Source organism: Sceloporus occidentalis, unplaced genomic scaffold (assembly GCF_023333645.1).
Source record: "Sceloporus occidentalis isolate IW3139 unplaced genomic scaffold, rSceOcc1.0.p SCAF_2, whole genome shotgun sequence".
In the NCBI taxonomy this organism is placed as follows: Eukaryota; Metazoa; Chordata; class Lepidosauria; order Squamata; family Phrynosomatidae; genus Sceloporus; species Sceloporus occidentalis.
In genome coordinates, this window is record NW_028316982.1 from 57686083 (window position 1) to 57703606 (window position 17524).

Sequence of the window (17524 nt, forward strand, 5' to 3'; positions counted from 1 at the left end):
ACAAATATCAGGGTGGTTGAAGTCTGCCACTGCTACTATCTTTCTTTTTTGAATGTTTGGTCATTTGTTCTAGAAAGGCATTCTAGAAAGGCGTCATTCAAATCATCTGCAGCTTGGCTGTAGATTCCTATAATTATATCACTTTTTAAATTCCTCTTTAGTTTTGAACCCAATGGTCTCATCTCATCCTGTTTTCCATGCTCTAAAAAGTCATGGATCTCCTCACAGGTGTACACATTCTTGACATATAATGCTACTTATCCTCCTTTCCTGCCTAGTCTGTTTATCTGGAATAGGTTATACCCTTCCATTAATGTAATCCAATCATGAGACTCATTCCACCAGTATTCAGTGAAATGTATTTATTTATTTAATATCCTGCTTTTCTCCCCTCCCCTCTTGCCCTAGAGCTTCATGTCTAATAGTTTTACGGAATCTGGCAAATAGAGAGAGCATAATATATTCTAACAACTTGAGTACAGTTTGGTGCTAACTAGGAAATCCAATGAGTTGACTCAAGCCAGAGTGTAAATTTAATGAAGTCATAAAAACAAATTAATCAATTAATTATTTCCAGGTTCTAGTATTTCTGCATACTTTAGGTTTCCCCCATGGGTGTGCAGTGTCCTATTAAACACAATCTGTTTTGTTTTCACTTCCTAAAGCTATGAGCTGATTGATAGCCCCTCTAGCCTTGGCTTTTTTTATAAAAACATGAAGAATAACCCAGTGAACCCTGAATAAAAACAGGAATCATTACAAATAGCATTTTCATCATGAAGTTATCATGGGGGAATATTCTGAAGCCATCTGAGAGTTCTGTGGGGCCTGCCTCTGAGAAGTATACTGAGCCATGATTACGCATGTCTCAAGCAGGCACACAACACATTTAAGATTAGTTTCCAGAAAAATGAACATTGTTTCCTGTTCTCTCTTGTCCATCTTTTGTCTTGATTCTTGAGAAACAGAATTTTGCTATTCTATAAAAGACCCCTTTATACAAACACATTTTTTAAAAACATTAACTAGATCACACATAAAGCAAGTCAGTTATTTCTATAGGAATTATATCCAAGCAATATATTTAGAAACAGGATTCTTTAAAAAGTAATTTGGCAGCAGAAAGATCATTCTATTTATAATATATAAAAGTAGTAGCATACAAGTTAACAATAAATATTTTTTATTCTATGTAGAACACATAACATTTCAGTTCTGTATATGTTCCTAACTGGTTTTTTGAAATTGAGAAGATGCAAATGGACACACAAAGAGTCTATTTAGCATGACTGATTACGATGCAACCTATACAGTGTCAGTGTTCACAGTCTTCAGTGCAAATGATTGTTCACTCATATAGTGACCAGAATTCTATTGGTACTTCTAGTAAGACTAGATTACTGTATATACTTATGTATAGGTCTAAAAATTTTAGTCAAAAAATCAGCCCAAAAAATCTGGGTCGATTTATTTAAAGGTCAGTGTATATACTGTACTTTAACTCTTATCAAAATAGAAACTGTCCTCTTCTCTGAGTAGTGAACGGCAAGAGCTTAGTCCATTCTAGGAGAAATTAAAAGAAGCACCAGCCCCCTCTCCTCCCTCCATTGCTGCTATGCTTCTGGCCTTTTTTAAAGCCCAAGAGAGGAAATGGTGGTGTTTTTTTGGCATCATTTTTCTTTGCTTTGTCCTTTATATCCTTTGTTACATGTCCTTAAGTTTTACCCTTGACTTATCCACAAATCATATCAAAATCCATAATTTTGACTCTAAAACATGCCCTCGACTTATACATGAGGTTGACTTGTAGTTGAGCACATACAGTATTTGAGTTAGTGGAAATTATCTTGTGTTTACTCACCCTTTAACTATTGATTCAATAGGTCTTCTCTAACTGGGACTAACCAACAAGATTCAGGCCAATGACTGTATAGCTATTTCCTTAGCACTAATCTAATAGAGGATATTCATAGTGAGTTGGTTTAGAAGCATTGTTACATGCCTGAACCATGATCTTAATGCACTGTTTATCAAAAACCCCTCAAGGCAAATCAACTTCACATATCATCATTTCTCTTAAAACACACTTTCTAATCAGTATTTGGAAAGGATGGATAGAGGAAGACAGACTAATGAAATGAACAGACTTCTCCAAGGGTTAAAGAACTATCTTCATGAATTAAAAAGCAAATTTAATCTTAGTTCCTAGATGGCAAGTCCTAAAAGCCTTGAAAGCAATTTTAATAATGAAGTACGCAAAGAGATCTTGCATCACCTTTGAGACTAACTGAAAGACAGAGGTTGGTAGCATGAGCTTTCATAGACTTGAGCCTACTTCCTTGGATGCATTTTAAACTCACACTGCCAGCTTCTGTCTTTCAGTTAGTCTCAAAGGTGATGCAAGATCCCTTTGCATACCGATTTTCCAGAAAAACATTATCATGTCTTTGAATTAATAATGAAGGGAACACTTTATAGAGAAAATGTCACTAAGCATTTGGAATGTAGTAGTTTCCCAGGGAATAATCATAATAATTTATTTACTTATTTATTTGATTTACTCATTTATTTATTTATTTATATCCATCTTTCTCTTGAAACAGGGAGATTACAAGATTAGCTTTAATACTTCATGATAATACTTTAAAACTTCATGACATAATATTAAATAATATTAAAACACAATGAAATAAATACATCAATTGAAAGAAACACAGATCCACCCATTAAGATTCTTTCCCTCTGCAAGGACTCAGCTATCAGCTGATGTGTAGCATTAAGCCATCTGAGTTGTGCAGACTTCAGTGTTGCTCCAATAAAGAAGAACATTGGTTCCAGTCTGTTTTTTCACCTGGCTTGTGCCAGAAACAGCACCCTGGCTTGTGGATAATGCAAGGCAGGAAATAGGTGGGGCTAGGGTGGGGTTAGAACCTTGTTAATTTTCATAGATTTCCAGTGGAACATGATATCCTCCTGTGCTGCCTAGTCACAGTTGGAGTGGGGGAGGAAAAACTCTCTTCCAATTACTCCAGTTATGTTTTGAGGGGTGGACCCAGCAGAGTGCCTTGGAAGTTCTTGTTCTATCACTGACCTTTGGGGATAGGGTACCTCAGAGTTCCATTATATCTCATATCCTTGTTTACATCTACATGAATCTTCTGAAAGCACTCATCTGGAGTTTCAGGCTAAATAGGTTACCAAGAAATACTTGACATGAGTTTCTACCTCCCACTTCTCTCCACTGGTGCTAGGAGGCTGGGAAAGTCCTACACAGACATCTGGAGTCAGTTTTACATAGATGGGGACAAAGAAAGCCAACGCTTAATCTATATAAGACAGAGGATCAGGAGCTAGAGAAACGGTTGACTTCTCTGATCAGTACTGGATAGAGCTGTATTTCCCCTGAAGGACCAGATATGCATCCTTGGAGGTTCCTTTCATCTCAGTGGTGGTGGTGCTACTGACATTTAGGAGTATCTTTTATCTGTTTTGACTGATTCACCAGTTCACTAGAGAAAGCAAATCTTGCCACAGTAGTTTCTGGACTATAGCTCCCATAGCTCCTTATCACTGTCCATGCTGGTTGTGCTTTATGGGACCTGTACCCTGAAACATTTGCATGGTACTAGATTGCCTACCATGCCTTGATTAAGTGACCAGACACTTTCCCTTTTTGTTGAACAGATTAGCTTTAACAAAGGCTAAGGAAACGGGAAGAGACATGTCTCTGAAGAGGGGCATACCTTTATTTCCTTTCTCTCTGCTTTTTTCTCAGGGAATGAGTTCATCAAACTATGTGTCTTTATCGAAGCTGTCAGTTTTCAGGATTGGATCAGAGACCAAGGGCTGAGTTGTTCTCTAAAAGATTCCTATAATACAGGTTATTCCTCCTAGGAACTTAACTGGAGATTTGGATCTGTTGGGATACTAAAGCCAAATACTGTACTAGCATCTGTTGAGATACTAATGTAACTTATGCCAAATATATATATATATATGTGGGTAAATAAATGGTATACCACAAAGATGCTGTGTCAAGTAATATCATGCACTCCAGAGTTCTAACCACTAAACGAACTGAGATGCAAGATTGTAACTATAACCTTCAGTGTATTCACAGACAAAATAACTTCTGTGTTTACCTTTCTACTCAGAGCAGTTGACATTAATTAAAAAGACACAGATGTGTAAATTATGATGAACTGGGAGATCTGGAGAGATTCTGGGAGATTCTGGAGATGATTACCGCATACACTCGACTGTAAGTTGACTCATGTAAAAGTTGAAGGCAGGTTTTGGGGCCAAAATTATGGATTTTGCCATGACCCATAGATAGGTCGAGGGTAAAACTTGGAGTCTCCTTCAGTGTGTGTGTGTGCGTGTGGCAAGAGGGACTCTCACTGAGGCTTTTTGATTCAGCTTTTAGCTTTCATTTCAGCTTTCAGACAGAGAGGCACACAGGCAGGAGAGGGACTCTTAAACAAACAGAAGTATCAGTCAATCACCCAGGACTCTTTCTGCTTGGCTCAAGAAAGAAAATGCATGGGAAAATCTGAAAGAGCTGCTATCACATTACCATAGTGACCTGTAAATAAATTGACTTGGGATTTTGGAGTCAACTTTTGGGCATAATTTTTTAGATTTATAGATGAGTATATACAGTAATCTGCATTGGACTAGCCATCTTATCTGAACATTTCAGTTCATCTCCACAATTCCTTATACAGTGGTGCCTCGGGATACGAAATGACCGCGTTACGAAATTTCCGGGATACGAAAAAGTTGGATTGGAAAAAACTGTTCCGGGTTACGAAATATTTTTCGGGTTACGAAATTAATTTCGGCGCGAAATTCAAATGCTATAGGCTTCCAGCGCTAACGGAAAGCCTTTTCGGGTTGCGAAATGTATCGGGTTATGAACGGCGCCGCGGAACGAATTAATTTCGTAACCCGAGGCACCACTGTACACCTAAAAATGTGCAAAATGGGTTTTCAAAACACTTATGTGCTTGCCCCAAATAAATTCCCTCACAAGGTCTGCTCACTGCAATTTTAAATAATGGGGACGAGAACACATAAATGAGATGTTTGAAAATGAGCCCTGAATTCTACATGGTATGCTTAATTACATTTTGTAATTAAGTAACGTCTCCTAGCCTAGCTGCTGCTAATCATGATGGTTTCATTGGTGTTAGTAGCAATGTTTGTTTGTTTTTAAAACTGTTTTTCTTAAAATGAGCCTTGTATTTTATTTTCATTAAGCATCCACAGTTATAGTACCTCATTAATGGCAAGTTGTTCTCCGCCGCCACCAGGATGGCCATAACGATGACTGGAACTTCGGAAGTCATCATACAAGTCCTCTTCACTTCCCACATCGTCACTAGATTTTTCCAGTGATCCATCAGCGATTACTAAAAAGACAAAAACATTTTTTAATGGATTAGGGCCAAATCCAAAATGCAAGGAAGCAGAGTGGTAGTGTTAATGGAAATATATAGAAGTTGAATCTCCCTTATCTGCAAATCTGAAATATTCAAAAAACAAAAACATTTTTCATGGGTGGCTGAGATAGTGACACATTTGCTTTCTGATGGTTCATTGCACACAAACTTTGTTTCATGCACAAAATTATTTTAAAATATTGTATAAAATTACCTTCAGGCTATGTGTACAAGGTATACACCATTCCCTCCACATTTGCAGCTTTGACTTTTGTGGATTTGATTATTCACGGATTTTATTAATATGTTCTCTCTAGGAATATCTAGGTTCTCCAGCGCAACTCAGTGGTCATCTTTAACCAAAAGTCGCACTGAAGGACCCAGAGATTCCTAGAGAGAACACTTCACTAGGCATTTGTACCTCCTCCAGCACAATTATATGGTCAATGTCTGACAGATGTTGCACTGGAGGACCTAAAGATTCCTAGAGAGGTGTTTTCTCAGGTAAAAACAGTGTTTTTGTTATTTGCATTTTTTTCACATTCATGGGGGTCCTGTGCCCCTAACCCCAGCAAACACAGAAGGACAAGTGTATATAGAATATAAATTACTTTTGTGTTTAGATTTGGGTCCCATCTCCAAGATATCTTATTATGTACATGTATGCAAATACAGGTATTCCAAGATTTTAAAAAATTCTAAATCCAAAACATCTCTGGTTCCAAGTATTTCAGATAAGGAAAACTCAACCTGTACTGTCAGGATAGGTTTAAAAGAAAAGAGCTATAATTTTTTAAAATGTGTAACAAACTATAGCACTGGCTGTGAAGTCAAATCAACATTCATGGATCAGACTCAGTCTACAAAAGCTTACACTAAAACTTTGTTTCTTCTCAATTAGTCACAAAAGTGCTACAATGTCCCTTTGCATACTGATCCAGACTAAGATGGCTATGTCACTGAATTCTACAATGCAGCACAATTTTTTACAATGCAGCACGATTATCAGCTATCTTACCTCTACGTATCTTGTTAAGTACTTGTAAAGTACATTCTTATTCATCATACCAGTCTGTAAGTTATACTGTATGGTGTTGTGTTAAAAAATACATTAGACAGTGTAGTGAAGTTATTAAGAGTATAAATTGAGAGTCATGAAGTCTCCAGTTTATTCAAGACAGTAACTTAATTTCTGGCTGGCCTTATCTATAGTCCAAGACTACATTTCAGTCTCAGTGCCCACCAAAAAATGTTTATTCTCTGTTGGCTCTATATATCTCCTAACCCAATGCTTCTCAGCTACGGTGTCACTACAGTTGGTGTCACACCAGTGTTGTCACCCACAGTATTGGGGCCTCCAGGGCAATGGTTGCTCAGGGCCACAGTGGAAAGGCTCCAGTCTACTTCCTGGCAACAGCTGGTGGATCATGGCACCTGAAGGGACTGTCTGTGTTTCAGGATGTTTTCGTCTAACTACCTTATTCACAAGTTCCGGAGGACTCCAGGTGCCATTCAGAGACAGGAGAGGCCTCTGGGATTTTGCTGTAGCACAATGACAGCATCCTGGCCAGCCTGCTTGCCAGCTCTGAGTGGGTGGACTGGGTCCTTCCCAGGACCTTCCAGCTCCGGGAGTCCTGGTCTACCTGTGGAGACATCTGGCAGTACACTCCACACTGGAAAGCACACACCCTTCTCTGAGGTCCAAATACCCCACATTCCTGTAGAAATGCAGATGTTTCTCAGGCTATATGATATTAAGGAATGGCAAATCCCCCCCCCCCCCCATGTGCTAGGGACTGGAACCATATTTGTGCCCATCAGTTACCACTGTTTCTTTTTTTCTCATAGCTGATAGTTCTAAGATCAGCACCAGGCTATGGATCACCACTTTGAATAGACTTTTCCTACCCAGAAGCCATCACTTTATCTCACAAGTCACCATTTTGTACTATGGGCAACCATTCTCTCACTAGCTTGAGCTCATAGACTCTGAGGGGTTTAGATGTAAATCTTACATGAGGTCTGCCTACTCACGAATTAGGTCAAAACCTTAGGAACAACAGAAGTCAAACCAAGCTATTCAAGCTTTTGATAACATAAATGATTGCCAGGTGGTTGGGGCTTTTTAGTCTGAAATGTTTCCTTTCAGGCTGTTCCCTTTTCCTCAACACGACACTTTATTGTTTTGTCAAATGTTTCCTTCTTACTTTTTCTTTACAGACCGCCTCTGCCTGTTCCCATTACTGAACGCTATAATTTTCAGCTTGAAGACAAATGTTTCCCGTCATCTTTAAAGCTTTTTTTTTATTCCCCTCACCTCAGTTGCTATATGATTTGCACTTAGATGAAAAAAAGAAAACTTACAGCCTGTGTTGAGATGTGTTCCATTTCTTCTAAGCTCCCTTGTTACTTATGTATCTTTGCCAAACACACATTTGTTTGCCTAGCTTAACTCTTGCTGGGGGATCAGCTGCATCAGTTTTCCAGGCCATCTTGCAAAATGTTATTTTACCCTGTAAGAACTGCTCAAGCTTAGCAAAAGAAAGCAGCAGTGGCAGGTTTCTGCCAACTGTTCTGCTGCTTGCGGCAACACCAAAGCAGAGGTTCAAATGCCATGATGAAAATAAGTGAAAAGGAAGGATTCTTCCCCCTTTGCTATAATATAAATTAGAACATCCAAAATGTCAAGGGCCTGCTGGAAGGGAAAAAATGTACACAGAAAAGCCTGCAGATTTATTTTCAAATGCTCAGAAATAAGGACCTTATGCTCCTAACAATTATCCATGGATCTACAGCAAGGGTGGGCAAAGTGTGGCCCATGGGCCACATGCAACTCTTGGCACTTGTAAGAGCAGCACACAAAGTCTCCATGAAGCCTCCTAAATTTCCCAGACACCCAATTTCTTTTAAAGCAAAAAATTAATGGGGGAGGGGCACTTTTTCACCCCCAAACCAGCCCAAAGCCCCTGAACTGCCCAAACTGTGGTTTACTTCACCCAACCCCCTAGTTATCCACCCCGATCAAGGCCAACAAGTAGGAAAACACTCTTCTTTGACTGGGGTGGGAATAATAATAATAATAATAGGATTTATTTATATGCCACCCAATCACTGGGAATCCGGGCGGCTTACAACAGAGGGGATAATAGATGGTTCCCTGCCCTTAGGCTTACAATCTAAAAAGACACGACACAAAAGGAGAAGGGAATGGTGAGGCGGGGGGGAGAGGATCAGGTCCAGTATTCTTCTCTCCCTCTGAGGCCTGGACCAAGGCAGATGGACCGGAGGGAGGGCTCTGCTTCTTCAGGCTAGCCCTGATGGAGCTGGGCCAGCCTACTCTCCCCCTCATAGGCCAAAAGATGGCTGTTAAGGAGGGAGGAGCCTCTTTCTTTCTATTTCACAGTAAAATAGGGCCCAGAAGCCCCAGCCAGCACAGATAATGGGGAAGAATGCTGGAAGCTGCATTTCAACAACATATGGAGGGCCACATGATACTGGCCCCTGCACTAAAGTCAGTGACAAAATTTCAGTTTTTCTCAGTGAGTCAGGAATTTCACACCTTTTTGACAGCAGAAGCATTTTAAAAAGCAAAAATATACAGTAGCTGCCCCATATCCATAGATTTTTTTCATCCACGGATTCAAGCATCCATGGCTTGAAAATATTATAAAAATATAAAAATCACACAAAGCATACCTTGATTTTGGCACTGTATGTAAGGGGCCCTATTTCACTGTGCCACTGTATTTAATGGGACTTGAGCATCCATGGATTTTGATATCAACCAGGGGGGGGGGGGGGGGCTAGAACCAAAACCCAGCACATACCAAGGGCCTACTGTATAAGCTCAAATCAAAACCAGTAGTTTTCATTAGTTTCACAAGCATTAGTTCTAGAGAATTCCTTTGATTTTATAGCAAAAATAATTTCTTTGCATCTTCTCTGTTGAACTGTGTTCAAGGCAGATCTTAGAAAAGTTACTTTGTTGGATTATAAATCCCAGAATGCGGCAGCTATTCTAGCCACTAGTGAGGGATTCTGCAAAACTGTAATCCAAAAAAAGTAACTTTTCCAGATTTTGGTGGGGGGGGGGGTAATTTCTTAATAGGTTGTTTAAACATCAAGATACTGAACTTCCTATTATGGTTGTTTCTCCTAGAATAAATCACGCCAGTGTTCTTTAAAGTGTTTCTTTTGCCCTTTAGACTATTTTTAGCCACTTTACAAAGCTCTCTCAGAGAAGCATACAAAGAAAGGCATGGTGGTCAGATACAAGACATAACAGCCACAGGGGCAGCATTAGAAATACTATGCAAAGCTGTTTTGACCACACAAGCCAATTACAAATTCATTTGAAGGAGGATTTAAAGAGAAAGGTCATACCTGTTGACTTAAATGCCTGCACAGAAAGGATTATTAGTCATTAGTTATATATCATCAAGAAGGAAGTGCCACAGTGCTGGAGCCAACACTAAGATGGCTCTATCCCCAGTGCATGACAACCTGACAAATCTTAAAGGCAAGGAGTAGAGCAGAACCTCTGTCTGAGATTGTAGCATTACAAGCAACATTGTATGAGTGACAAATCGGAAACTTCCAAATTGGAAAAAATGGCCACCAAAGGCAACTTACAGGGCCCAAATTCAGCCCTGAAAGCAATGGGAAGCCGTTTTGACAGAAAAGGCAGTGCAATAAAATCAGCTTAACTTCCGAATTTGAGCCAAATTTGGAAGAGGTAAGTCAGGCACCAGAGGCGGGGCGATAAGCTCCTAAATGGCCAATTAAGTGGTCATGAGTACCTACACTTAAGAATTTTCCACTATGAAAAGAGATATCTTCCTATCAATGTGGAGTCCAAGTTTCCATGGGCCTTTCTCCCAGTGGGGGTCCTTTCTAAAACACACTCACTGTCCACCCCTGCTATCACTATTAGTTGTTCACTTGGCATCCTGCACTCTCTGGGCCTAATCTGCACATGTTTCCAGGGAGGCAAAAGCAGGATGCTATTCCATCTGTCCATTCTTGTCATAGCTTGCATGTGGAGAGAGCAGATGAACAGCAACACCAGGAAGAAAAGAAGCAGAATCAAGCAGCTCCAGGGCCCAGGAATGGGCCTATTGCTGAGCCGGTTGTCTTGGCAGGATGCCCCCAATACAGGACTTGATTTCTATGTAGCTAGGGATCCCAGATCTCAGGGCCTAGCCCTTCTTTCTCCAGTTCTTATAGCAAGGGGGGAGGGGGAGGAATATCAGGATGAGAGCACTGCCTTCAAATGTGTTTGTATGTATCTATTCAATAAATATTTGTATATACATGTTTGAGTGGTGTGTGTGTGTGTGTGTGTGTGCCATACTCACATGCATTTTGTGTGTTTTTGTGTGTGTATTAGGCTGAGATCTTGCATCAAACATGTAGCCATCATGTTACTGCTATGTTTTATTTCCCTATTCAACCTCTGAAACCTAGGGATCAAGCAGACAGGCACATAGCCTAGTCTTAAAGCAGGCCACTATAGCAATCACAAACGGGCCGCTGGCAAGGAGCACTTTTTCCATGCATCTTTTTCTGGCGGCCCAAGAATGGCTTCTGACTGATCCGGGGGCATGTGTTGTCTACACGCCATACTCCCACAGTGGCCGGAAGCCACTCTTTTTTGCCTGTGTGTTTTCGGCAACCATCCAGTCAATCATCCAGACTGACAGAAGTCTGTTCTGCTTGTGAATGGGCACTATAGGATGACTTCACCAGTGAGGGATGCTGTGAGGAGCAAAGGCAGTCCCTGTTAGGGTCTGATCAAACTCTTCATCACAGCCTTGCTCACCAGTGGGAGGGGGCTGTTCCCATCATCCTGCAATAGCCATTCATGAGCAGGACAGACCTTCATCACTCCAAAGTGCTTTAAGGTGGGTTTCAGGGTCATTTGCAGTCATGGCAAGAGTGCCATGATCAGAAATGAAAATACGAAGCTGTTACAGTGTCTTGGGTCTAACTTATGATATCCTAAGTCTAACCTACAGTGTTATAATTGGCTAACAGGATGTCAAATGTAATTTTTTTTTATTTGAATGGCATTCTTTGAGCAGCTGTAGTTGGTAATAATGGATAATGGTTAATGATATAACCAGGGCTTCTCCTTATAACAACATGCTTGTGGCATCACAAAGGCACACCCCCTGTGACATCATAAGTGGTCATCTCTAGATCTCAGGTTTTGACCCTGACTTGGCAGGTGTGTGTGCGTGTGTGTGTGTGTGTGTGTAGAGAGAGCGAGAGCTGTCTCTTCTCTGGGCCTGAACAAACTTGTTTAAGAACAGAATCTCACCTTGCCCATTATATACATTGTACTAAATATGCATCCCACTTTAACACCTCTTTAAGTTTTCAGAGAATCCAAATGTTGATACTGAGTGTGGAAGAAGAGCACAACATCTGAAAGATGATGGGGAAATGTGATGTTTATGTGGGATTCTGAAATTTTCCAAAGTGTTTCTTACTCTCCACGCATGTACACACACTCAGCCTTCTTCAAGATGTTGCTTTTAATTATCCTGTATTTGAGAGCCATGTATCTCTAAACATAAAAGACCAGAGAAATATTTTTCACAATACCTGACAGGAGATATTCTAGTCTGGAGCCAAAATACCTTTTCAATTTGGGGGGAAATAGCAGCAGTGGAGGGGGTGGTACAAAGAGGTTTCTGTTTTTTCTTCACAGTTGTCTTCAAGACCTCACTACTCCTTCATGCTATACTGCCTCAGCCCATTAAAGGGAAGGCTCACTTGTCATGATGAAGCAGACTGGGTGGTAACCATAACAGTCTGTTCCCAAATATCCACTCAAGGCCTAAATATAGGCATCTTTTATCTTTCTGTCTCTTTTTTCCACTGTACAACATAAGTTCCTACAAATGATACTGAGACTGAATGACAACAATTCAGCTCTGTGTTTTTTCACTTATCTCAGGAATGTATATGTTTCAGTGGGTCATTATGGCCTGGAGCCCCCTTTGAAATTTGCTCTTGCTAGCTCTAATTTGAACAACAGCCCTTAGCATTATAGCACACATGCAAAAAGCCCCCAAACAACCAAGGTTAAAAAGTTAATGTCCCTCACCCCTCACACTGTGATCCTGATTCAGATCCATCCATTACACATGTGCACAAACACACACATGAGCAAATACACATGTGGTACTTGCTTTTCATAAAAGAAAATTATGTGAGGAATCTGAAGCATGAGTTCAAATGCCTTATTGATGCAACATGGCTCTAAGGAAAGGAAAGTTGGCCTTGAGGAGATTTAGTGAACAGAGTCTGCTTTCCAATGAAAACTTACAGAAAGCTGACATTTCTACATTCTCTGCATGTAGCCCACTGTAATCTGAACAACAGAGATGAAACTGCTAAGTATCTAAGGACTCCTTTACCATACTCTTACTTGAGTGATAGTGTCCTACTAACACTACAGTGAGTATGTTACATCCCACTTGTTCTATGGTTCTGTTCACCTGCAATTCCCCTATGTGACATTTGCTAATGCATTCTTTCCTAATAATAATAATAATAATAATGATGATGTTTATTTATAATGGCCCTTCCACCAAAAGTCGGTACAGACAATAAAAAATGAATGATAAAATGCCACATTATAAAATGCTAAAATACTGAAATACTAAAATAATACACTAATATGCTAAAAACAAAAACAAACAAGCTCTGCCTTGTTCATCAGTGTATGTATTCCTTCTCTATAACCATTTTCCTCCTTTGGAATTGGTGTGTGTGTGTATGTTTTATTTTGGAGGAGGTGATGTTGGCTGTACTTTTTCATTTATACACAAACACTAACCCAAATAGGAGTTGTGCTATAGACAACAAACTGACGGGGTATTAATTTTTAAAAAACAGGATTCATGTCACTCAGAGGTCTGCAAGACACATGGTTTTATTGGGCACTACAGGTATGCTAGTGTTGGCACAGTCATATTTAAAGTGTTTATCAAAACAAAAACAAAACCTCTGCCATACTAGTGGAAAAAACAATGGCTGGGACACTGGAACTTGGAAATTTAACAATTTGTCCCAGTGGGAATTCATACATGGAAGAGATTTTAAAGCATAATATCTAGTTTCTGTTTTATCAGCCATTAAATTTAGCACACAGTATCTCCAGAGCGAAGTGCTGAATGGGACAAGGGACCGGATTTAGTGCAGACTGCATAAGTTACTCCTGCTGTTTACAGGAATAAATAACACAAAAATCATATGTTGGACACACATATGGGATACTTCTAATGAAAACAGACAGTTAACATGTAGATTTTGAGACGTGGGATTTGCCTGTTTCCTGTACCCAGCAGGTGTTACAATGATGAAAGCAAAACATTTTGCTTAAAAAAAGAACTCAATTGTTTTTTGCAATGTCTGCTTTTCTTTCCCGCAGAAACTCTGATGGCATTTAGCAAAGCATAATACAATTATAACAGAATTCCATGCCTCTGATACCTCTTTGTAATAAATAAACTCAGACCTTGTTAGAATAGTAAATGTTGCTTGGGGCTGTAATCCTTATCCAACTGAATTTTGTCACTGACTGCATCCAGGCCTGCATGAATTCTCATTAATATGTAGTAACTTAAAAAAAAACCAAGCTGACTTTCTTGGTCAAACAGCACCAATTGTCACATTGCATGAACTTCAAAATGCAACCATACCAAAGGCCCAGTTCAAATATGCATAATTTCCATGGAGTATGACATTTCCAAAATGACAATGGAGCAAAATAATGATCGCTAGAAGGTGAAGGTGAAATGACTTTCCAGCTACGCATAGCACTCTTTAAAAGGTGAAGAGATCAATACAGAGAAAATATTGACAGCCAAATGAATAGCTAGGCCAATTATTTCACTTCCTCCACCCAAATACAACACCAAATACGTCCTTGCTGCGAGATGGTAGGAAAACAAATCCTTTTTTTAAATAAAAAAAACAATTGACAGCTGAGCCAAAACTAACAAAATGAATTTCAACAGGGAGAAATCGAAGGTACTACACTTGGGCAGAAAAAAATGAAATGCATAGATGGGGGACACCTGGCTTGACCACAGTACATGTGAAAGGGATCTAGGAGTTCTAGCAGACCACAGTGTGATGTGGCAGCTAAAAAGGCCAATGTGATTCTAGGTTGCATTAATAGAAGTATAACGTCTAGATCTAAAGAAGTAATAGTACCACTCTATTCTGCTTTGGTCAGACTTCAACTGGAATATTGTGTCAGTTTCTGAGCACCACAATTCAAAAAGGATGTTGAGAAGCTGGAGTGTGTCCAGAGGAAGGTGACAAAAAAAAACACCCCACCATTGTAATGGTGAAAAGTCTGGAAACCATGCCTTATGAGGAGAGGAGGTTAAGAGGTGATATGATAACCCTGTTAAAATAGTTGAAAGGATCTCATATTGAGGATGGAGAAATTTTGTTTTCTGCATCTTCAGAGAAAAACACCTGGACCAATGGATTCAAACTACTGGAGATTTTTAAACAAAGACTGGATTATCATTTGTAGAGAGTGCTTTGACTGTGTATTCCTGCATGGCAGGGCATTGGATGTGATGGCCCTTGAAGTCTCTTCAAACTATTTGATTCTATGACTCTAGAAGACACTTGTTTGTTTCACAGACTATTTTTCAAACCTGCACTGGAACTGCTACAAAATGTTTCATACTATTTCAATGGAAGATGAATGAACAATAAATATGAACAAAGAAGAACAATACTGGATTCGAACAAAGACTATCCACTCTAGTATTCTGTTTTCATAATGATCAGGGATAAATGCAAAGATAGAATATCAGAGTAATGGAAGCCTTCTACTTGTTTTCCTCAGTAACTGGTATTCAGAAGCATACTGCCTCCAGAATTGGAGGACACTGACATCCACTATGAGTAACAGCCATAGACAGCCTTGTTTGTTTGCATGTGCCTTCAAGCCACTCATTGACTAATGATGACCCTATGAATTTCATAGGTGTTTCTTATGAAAGGAATACTCAGAGGTGTTTTTGCCAGTTCCTTCCTCTGAAATGCAGCCTACAGTACCTAGTATTTGTTGGTGGTCTCCCATGCAACTACTAACCTGAGCTTCCAAGATCAGACAGGATCTGTGTCTCAGGGACGTAGCTAAGATTTTAGGAAGGGGGGGGGGGGATCCAGACTAAGTGCCACCATTATAATGGGGCTTGGATGCGGCGGCGCAGCAGCACACACCATTCATTTTTCTAATGGAAGGGGGGGGCCCAGACCCCAAGAACCCCCCCTTGGCTACGTCCCTGTGTGTCTTTAGAGTATTAAGGTTACATTTATTTTCCATGAACTGCCGCCCCTCCATGCATTTCTCTCCCTCTCTTTTAAAGCTATCTTAGTTGACATCCATTACAACATTCCATGATTTAACTACATGTGTGAAAAGGTTCTTGCATTGAAAGCCATTCTTCAAAGTGAAGCTCAACATGAATGTAAAAGTCAAGCCTGTCATCTAGGTAAGACTTAATTTATTTTAGTACCACAAACAACAATACTATTAAGTAGACTTAACATCATTTTCAAAGAATATCTGCTCCTATAGTGAAGCTTCTTAACTTCTCTTTGCTGGGTTAGACTTTATCTATGTTGAGTTTTCTGTTCAATTTTTGTACCACATTTCTTCTGAGAGCTCTAGTGACCCAAGAAGTGTGTCATTTTCTCTTATTTATCACAGGCCTAGCCATCTCCTGGGAAGAGACGCTGTCAGTTCTTGTTGTGTTCAAGACGGTGACATTGAGAGGAAATGCTGGCTGCTATTTTTGTTTATCACAGTGCAGAAACTCCCAAGGGGAGATAAACAGCAATGTCCATCTCTTAATAGCAAAAAGTTTTACTTCCCTTAACCCCCAAAAGAAACACAGTGTATTTTATTATTCTTATACTTGGTACACTTGGTGGAGATGTACACTCAAACAAAATGGCAGATATCCATGCAAAAAGAGTGACATTTGGTTTAGTGGTCCATTCATAGATATTAGTCAAGACCTTATATTTCTTGACAGAAGGGTCATTGTAGGCAGAAATGTTGAGATGCCAGCAGGGATGTAGCCGGGGGGGGGGGGTTCTTGGGGTCTGGACCCCCCCCCTTAGAAAAATGAATGGTGCATGCTGCTGTGCCGCCGCACCCAAGCCCCAATATAATGGTGGCACTTAGTCTGGACCCCTCCTTCCTAAAATCCTGGCTACGTCCCTGATGCCAGTTTCAGTACCTATTTATCTACTTGCATTTGCATGCTTTCGAATTGCTAGGTTGGCAGAAGCTGGCACTAGTGACAGGATCTCATCATGCAGCACCCAGGCCTCAAACTGCCAATCTGCCAGTCTTGAAATCAACAGATCTTAACCACTGAAAGTGTCTTAATCACTGAAAGAGCAGTTTAAACATTTTCTGGATTTCTTTGGGTTTCAAAGTCTGTAAATTAAAGGACAAAAAAAGGGGGAAAGAATGAGGAATAGGGAAAGAATATAGCAGCATCTTTGAGATTACCTGACTACATGGATTTCAGTTTACTCCTTTGATACCCCACTCCCCCTTTTTCTTTTCTTTTTCTTCTTTTTCTTCTTCCTTCCCACCCCCACCCCCCCCCCCCATGAATATGGGGAGTCTGAATCATTTTATGGATATTAAATAATTCTTCAGATATAAGAATTCACACACACATACACATAACACTTTGTAACAAATTGGACTTGCAACCACTCTTAGAGGACCAATATGACACAAACCAGCATAAGCTTTCAGGTGATTAAGAATCTGTCTATTTTTCTGTATACTATATAGTATGTTAAAATATTGTCTTTATTAATAAACCTGCTTCTCTTTTATGCAGAAAACTGCAGGGAAGATGCCATGCACAGTCTCTTCTATGATCCAGGAAGATTTTGTTATGAAAGGAGAACAAAAAACGTAGGACAGCTCAATATTTGAAACCAATGTAAGAGTGTAGTGTATAATCTATAGTGCAGACCTGGAAAAGTGTAGCTTAGCACCATTTTCAATT

General features: G+C 39.8%; 1 protein-coding gene across 1 annotated transcript in view; it reads right to left on the bottom strand.

Annotated features, from left to right (window-relative positions):
• Nucleotides 1–17524, bottom strand: part of ARHGEF4 (Rho guanine nucleotide exchange factor 4) — a 226773-nt gene that overhangs the window by 63121 nt on the left and 146128 nt on the right. Inside the window, exon 6 of the mRNA XM_089509561.1 lies at nucleotides 5281–5414. Coding sequence (XP_089365687.1) covers nucleotides 5281–5414 — 134 coding nt within the window. The remainder of the gene's footprint in view (nucleotides 1–5280; nucleotides 5415–17524) is intronic.